Below are 7347 nucleotides of genomic sequence, written 5' to 3'. Positions count from 1 at the left end.
CCCAGTGCCTGTTGATTCCCCCTGACTAGTTTATAGCAGGCCACAAGATTCCCCCCTCAGCCTTCTCTTCTGGAGGCTGAACAGGTTCAGGTCCCGTAACCTTTCCTCATAGGACCTTCCCTGCTGTCCCTTGATCATGCGAGTGGCCCTCCTCTGGACCCTCTCGATGCTGTCCACATCCCTCTTAAAGTGCGGCTCCCAGAACTGGATGCAGTACTCCAGCTGCGGCCTGACCAGTGTCGCATAGAGGGGGAGGATCACCTCCTTGGTCCTGCTTGAAATGCATCTGTGGATGCACGACAAGGTACAGTTGTCCTTCCTAGCCGCCTCCCCACACTGCCGAGCCATGTTCATCTTGGAGTCAATAATGACTCCAAGATCCTTTTCCACCTCCGTGCTGACAAGAGGGGATTTCCCCAGCCTGTAGGTATGGTGCCGGTTGCTCCTCCCCAGGTGCATCACCTTGCACTTGTCTGTGTTGAACCCCATCCTGTTCTCCTCCGCCCATCCTTGTAACCTGTCAAGGTCTGACTATAGCCTGTTGCTCCCTTCTATTGTGCCCACATCCCCCCACATCTTGGTGTCATCAGCAAATTTGAACAGGGTGCTTTGCACCCCCTCATCCAAATCACTGATGAAGATGTTGAACAGGGCGGGCCCGAGGACCGAGCCCTGCGGGACCCCACTGCCCACGTCCTTCCAGGCCGAGAAGGACCCATCCACTACCACCCTCTGGGTGTGGCTCTCTACCCAGTTGGCGACCCATTGGACTGTGTGGGTGTCTACGCCACAGTCCCCCAGTTTCCTAATGAGAACGGGGTGAGAGACAGTATCGAAAGCCTTCTGGAAGTCCAGGAAGACTATATCCACTGCTACCCCTGCATCCAATGATTTAGTGACCTGATCGTAGAAGGCCACCAGGTTTGTCTGACATGACCTGCAGCTGATGAACCCATGCTGGTTGCCCCTGAGCATGCATTTCCCTGCTGGCCCCTCCTGGATGTGTGCCAGAATAATTTTCTCGAACAGCTTGCCCAGGATCGAGGTAAGACTGACTGGCTTATAGTTTCCCGGGTCCTCCTTCCTCCCCTTTTTGAAGATGGGAACCATGTTCCCATCTTCAATAACTATAATGCAAAGTTATGAATAAAATCAATGACATTCAATCCTTTGTATTTCTTTCACAGAAAGGAAACAATGAATGTACAATTTGACAACCAGAACTAATCTTTGCAGGGGTTTGGAATAGTAAGCTTTCATTTTGCAAAATTTGCATTATGAATGTGTTTTGGGGAAGCAGAGAACTCCCATACTTATCTCATGCTTGAAAACCTGACCGATATTAAACTAAAAATTCTCAGGCTATTTGTATACTAATGACTTACAATTCCTGTTTTACCAATCAGAAGAAACAGAGTAAACCCAGGCTTGCCAATGCCAGCAGAAGGCTTATTAGGAGGCCTTGAGTTAGGTGAGCCAAGCCCCAAAAGAAAAAAAGCAAAAGGAAGTACAACCAAAGTGTGAGGTGCAGATTCTGAGTGAGGCAGAAGAACGTACAGATTGGTACACTGCAGTAAGCATATATCGTGGTCTTATCATAGACAGCAAGTGTTTTGGGAGAAGTTATAAACTGCACCAACAACTTGTGTGTGCTTCCAGCTCTTCAGGGGAGCAATAACAATGTCTTTGACAGACCAAAGAATCAATATAGATTACAGGCTGCCCCAGTGGAGCCACTTACCCTCAGATACAGGCAGGTCTTGCCACTCAGGTTCTAGACAATACAGTAGTGAGAATGTGATCTCTATGGTTACAAGCATGTAGAGAGGTTGGACATAATTTAAAGACTCAATGAAAAACAGAAGAAGCCTAGGTCTAGTATTTTCAGTTAAGTGTGAATATCCAGTCTTAAAGATGATTTAGGATATAGACAGATGTAACATCTGAAGTGTTCCAAATGCTTTTAAAACCCTTCAGAAAGGGGGGCAACAGATATATGTGGGGTGCAGATAATATGGTGCATCCTTATGTGTAACAGGATACACATTTTTCTCCAGATAAAGAGAAACTAGAAGTTTTGAGCCTAGCACTATATTGTTCAGTTTAAGAACAAAGCAAAAATAAATATAACTTTATTGGAATGTTCACTAGTTTACTAGATTATATTTTAAATATATAAAACACAAGAAACTAAGCAAAAATGGGCTAAAATACTCAAAAGATATTGTGTCATTAGTCCCCTGTAGTCATTATAGTTAAATGCACATCTCTTATTCAGATTCATAAAATAAAATCTGATCTTCCTGAGCATCTTGACAGTGCCTTCAATACTTTGCTGTCAGTCTTTTCTATATCAGAGCTAAGGTTTTTAACTAGAGCTAAAAACAGTCTGCAGGGCTGTGAAATAAAAGAGAAACATTACCAGGAATGTCCAACAGCAAAACTGCAGAAGAAAGAATATTGAAACATGGAGGCCACTAAAAAGGAGAGAGGGCCATTAACATCTGTGAAGTAAAGAGAGAGTGGTAGGAATCCGGTAAATTGTAATGAACCATGAATTCAATTGACAATATCAACATTGCCAGAATAGAAATGTTGCTGCCCCTCCTAAGCAGTTGGTCTTAAAGTTTGAGTAGAGCAGGGGTGGGCAATTATTTCAGGTGGAGGGCCGCTCACCAAGTTTCAGCAACCTGTCGAGGGCTGCCTGGGTAGCCCTGCCCCTTGAAACATGCCCCACCCCCTGGTCATCATCTCATGACCAGAAGTCCTGCCCCTTAGCCCCCGGGCCATAATTTGCTTGCCCCTGGGGTAGAGAAAGAATTCTGGGGGAGTGTGTGACTGTGCCACTTCATGCTCCCCATATCTGCCCCTCTATGTATCTAATAAAATACTTCTAAAATGGCCATTCCAATTTAGAAATGACCCCAGAAAAAACAGAAACTACTATGCAGTGCTTCATTGTGCACTGTTTCATGTTATGTTTGCACCCTTCAGCAGAGTGTGAATTGGTCAGCACCCAAGCATCCCACAGAATTTTGCTTCCCATCCCTCCATTTGTTTCAAGGAGCTGCTTCAGTGTCTAATGCTGAACTTCACTGCTGCAGAGTCACAAGATTTGGCTAGCATATGACCTTGCCTATTTACAGCCAGGTGCAAAAGCACACACTACATGCTTGTTTTGCTGGACCTAGACCTTAAAGACTAGGCATCTCACATACCAGAACAGTGTTGGTCTTCACAAATGGACTGCACAGGGAATGTCTGTGCTACTGCCTTCTGTGTGTATATGAGATGGTCAACTAACTAGAGGAAGGCAGAGGTAATAGACCTCCTTGCCATCTGGGGCAATGAGAACACTGAGAGCTCAGTGAGGACAAGTCATTGTAACTAGGCCATCTGTGAATTCATTGCTTCCAAAATGCCTGTTCAAGAGTAGAACTACAACTGTCACCCATTGTGGTATAAGGTATACAGGTGTGGTATAAGTTGGCCCGTGACACCAACTGGATATTGGTTGCTTGGAGTATGATTTGTGCCTGCTATGAGGAGCGGTTGATCCAACCACCTGGTAAATTTCAGTACTTCAGTACTGTGATTGCACCGGTGAATTTGAGTCTCAGGTCCTGACCAGGGAGCAGACTACCACTACCTCCCAGCCCCCATCACCTCAACAGGGGAGGATCCTGCATTGGGATACCCCAGGGAGAGCCAGCCAATACACTGCAACACTATGAACTTCCAATACACTGCAACACAGCACTGCCACAGCATGGACTCAGAGCTATTTTGAAGTATTTTAGCTGGGAGGGGTACATATGATACTAAAGGACTCCAAGTTTGAAGTGCTTCATATTGGAGCAAGACCTGAAATACTCCACAATATCTGTCTGTCTACACACTTAATTATCATAGAAACTTATTGATATAGCTCAAGACATTTTTTTTACTACTTCATCCAAGAATAGAGAAAGCTGCTGAGAACCATGAGGATGAATTAAATTACATTAAAAACCGTCAGTGTAAGCTCTTCCAGGTCAAAACACAGATTTTGTGGATATGCACAAAAGTGTCATTGTAGAAAAATCTTAACAGGTAAGTGATTAGCTGAATATCATCATCATCATCATTATTCTAATAATGTATACACTGGCTGAAGAGAACATACCGTAATATTGGAACTAGAATACATATAAAAACTATTTAGTGTCATGACCCAAAGGGTATGATTTTCTGTGCGCTTCAGCACTGCAGAATTATTTCCCGCCACATGGAGCTTTCTTTGCACGGTGCCATTCTCAGTTGCATAGAGAAAACCCCGGTGCAAAGGAGTTCCCGCCACCCGTATGTAAATTTGTGTCCCACTATTGGCTCTTTCTAAATTATTCCCTCGTGGCGGCTAGCGATTGGCTTGCTAGCCGTATAAGAGGCTAGAGCGGTTTCCGCCCAAGTTGGAGATCTCCGGGGAGGACCTCATTTAGGAGGACTCGACATCCATCTCGTGGAGAACTCTAAGCACGCTGTGGAGCCTAACAACCCCCGCCTGTGCCTTAGAGGAGGATACGGGGGCCTGATCACCCTCTAGCCTCTCCCCGTCACTGCACGATCCCTCGACGTACACTTCCCTGCGTGCTCGTGGAGAGTCACCTTTTGGACTCTCATCGTGGTATCCAGAGCTCTTCGGGTTATTTCGTCCGGTTGATTTGACGAGCTCGTGGTTCTAGAGCTCTCAGCCGGCCTTGGACCAGAGTTCGCGGTTAGAACTCTTGTCCGCTCTTCTTCTTTCCTATCTGTAAATGCAACGCAAGCAAGTTTTCCTGCTTGCACCGCGACCATCTACGGTGTAAGTAAAATAATCTTAATCAACCGCTACGCGTCCGTGCCTAATTCTAGTCCGCTGTGCTGAATTCCCCGACCCACATGCCAGGGCTGCTGGCCACAGCCCACCGCGCGCCCCCGAAAGCCTCGGACCGCTCCCGGCCCGCACATGGCGATGAGGATGGGATCCGGGGAAAGCACGATGGAGCTAGAATTAGTTAAGAACTGCCCTTGGTGCAGTGGAAAATGCCAAGTAGAGAACTTCATGGAACTGGAGGTGCATATCGCTTACCACCAGGCGGGCGGAACGGGTGAGAGGTTTATCAGCGGACGCCTTTCGCTGAAGGGAGAAGAGGGAGCTTCCGAAGACGGAGCCCCAAGAGAGAGGGAAGTGTGTCTTCACCCCGTGGCATTCGGGTGTATAATGAATGACAAATGGGTCCTGTTTAAGCCCCTCGACACTGTGTCCCTCACCAGAGTCAACCCGGCAGGCGCAGTAAACCCGACCCTCACCCAGGAGTGTGCCCATTGCCTAAGATGTGCTCGGGAGAGTGAAGAACCGATGCTGATCGACCGGTTCGCCCCCTTTATGGTAGCATCTAGATTGAGGGGTCGGGAGCTTCCATCCGAGCTCTGCGAAGACCTGGAGACGGAGGGACGTGCCACAGATGAGAAAGTGGCCCCGAAATACGACAAGGGGGGAATGCTAACTGCAACTTCTCGTACTGTAACTGATTTAATGCAAAAGAATTTAAGTTTGAAAGCCCAACTGCGTATGGCCGTTCAAGCGGTCAAAGAAGCGGCTGCAAAAGAAAATCTTGAGACGCCACGCCAAGATGGCACCGAGCAAGAGGGAGACCGCATGGAAGAACCAGAAGAGAGGGTGGAGCTTCGGAGGAACCCGTGAGAGTTCAGCCGGCATCCCTGCTCGCTTCCGGCGACCACGCCTTCTTGCCGACGGAAGGGAGAATCGAGCAGAGGAGTGCATCCGCCCCTCCTGCCTGAAGCAATAACAGCAGCAGCGACTCCCAAAGTAACAGATCATCCTGAAGCCACGATCAACCCAGTGACTGATGCACAATATGAAGTTTGTGCCGCCACCAGTCACATTCGTGCTTGGACGGAGTTACAGGAGCTGTACAGAGAATTTGAAATCAAATCTGATGAGGCTATAGTCTCATGGCTGAAACTCATGTCCATGGAGTGTGAGTAATCTTCTTCATCAGTTGTCATGACTGCGTATCCTGATGGAGCCAAGAATATCTAGTGATCAGGAACGTCAACACCTGACCGAGGCTCAAGGCGCAAGACATCGCGAATCCGATCTTCCATCGTTGCCACAGAGAACACCAGAGGAGCGATACATGTTTGGATTTCTCCTACAGCGTTCTGGACTCAATAAGTGGGAACTTCAGATTTTAGGGGATGCAGGCCAATGGCAACTGGCCTATGAGTTAGGTTTTCATTATCTGGAAGAGCTAGACGATGGCTCCTCGACGATTTCATCCAGTTGAGTGTGCAAGAGACGGTTGTCCAGAGTAGCAAACACCTGCATTATATGTTTTAGAAATGATAGTGTGGTTCCATGTGAATTTTTTAAATATTAGTGAAATAACTGTTTTAAGAGAATTCTTTTCACAGATCTGGAATTCAGAGTGCGTGGCGGAGAGAAGCCCCAAGAAGGATAACATAATCGGGAGAAGTGAGGGCTTGACGCACGACTTCGCCATGACGCCCACTGAATCCCTGATTGTGTAGTTTTTTGTTATGAATCTGGTTATGTGTGTATGTATTTGTGCCGTCTATTATTTAATTTGATCCCTGGAGGACTAACTTCTTATGTTAGCTGATTTTGTGTTTACCCGTTTAGTTCAATGCCCTATTATAAGAGCTACTGGTGACCTGAGTGACGAGCATGTGGTATAATTCAGCTGTGCCTTCAGCAAGGGGGGATGTCATGACCCAAAGGGTATGAATTTGTGTGTGCTTCGGCACTGCAGAATTATTTCCCGCCACATGGAGCTTTCTTTGCACGGTGCCATTCTCAGTTGCATAGAGAAAACCCCGGTGCAAAGGAGTTCCCGCCACCCGTATGTAAATTTGTGTCCCACTATTGGCTCTTTCTAAATTATTCCCTCGTGGCGGCTAGCGATTGGCTTGCTAGCTGTATAAGAGGCTAGACCGGTTTCTGCCCAAGTTGGAGATCTCCGGGGAGGACCTCATTTAGGAGGACTCGACATCCATCTCGTGGAGAACTCTAAGCGCGCTGTGGAGCCTAACAAACCCCACCTGTGCCTTAGAGGAGGATACAGGGGCCTGATCAACCTCTAGCCTCTCCCCGTCACCACACGATCCCTCGACGTACCCTTCCCTGCGCGCTCGTGGAGAGTCACCTTTTGGACTCTCATCGTGGTTTCCAGAGCTCTTCGGGTTATTTCGTCAAAATTGATTCGACGGGCTCACGGTTCTAGAGCTCTCAGCCGACCTTGGACCAGAGTTCGCGGTTAGAACTCTTGTCCGCTCTTCTTCTTT

General features: G+C 47.4%; 1 protein-coding gene across 1 annotated transcript in view; it reads right to left on the bottom strand.

Moving 5' to 3' along the window:
* Positions 1–6147, bottom strand: part of HPGD (15-hydroxyprostaglandin dehydrogenase) — a 60688-nt gene extending 54541 nt beyond the window's left edge. The window contains exons 1-2 of the mRNA XM_025202409.1: positions 6107–6147; positions 4166–4178 (exon numbers count right to left, since the gene is read on the bottom strand). Of these exons, the coding sequence (XP_025058194.1) occupies positions 4166–4178; positions 6107–6147 (54 nt within the window). The remainder of the gene's footprint in view (positions 1–4165; positions 4179–6106) is intronic.
* Between the last annotated feature and the right edge of the window lie 1200 nt (positions 6148–7347).

Source organism: Alligator sinensis, unplaced genomic scaffold, assembly GCF_000455745.1.
Source record: "Alligator sinensis unplaced genomic scaffold, ASM45574v1 scaffold211_1, whole genome shotgun sequence".
In the NCBI taxonomy this organism is placed as follows: Eukaryota; Metazoa; Chordata; order Crocodylia; family Alligatoridae; genus Alligator; species Alligator sinensis.
This window is presented reverse-complemented; position numbering and strand designations above follow the sequence as displayed.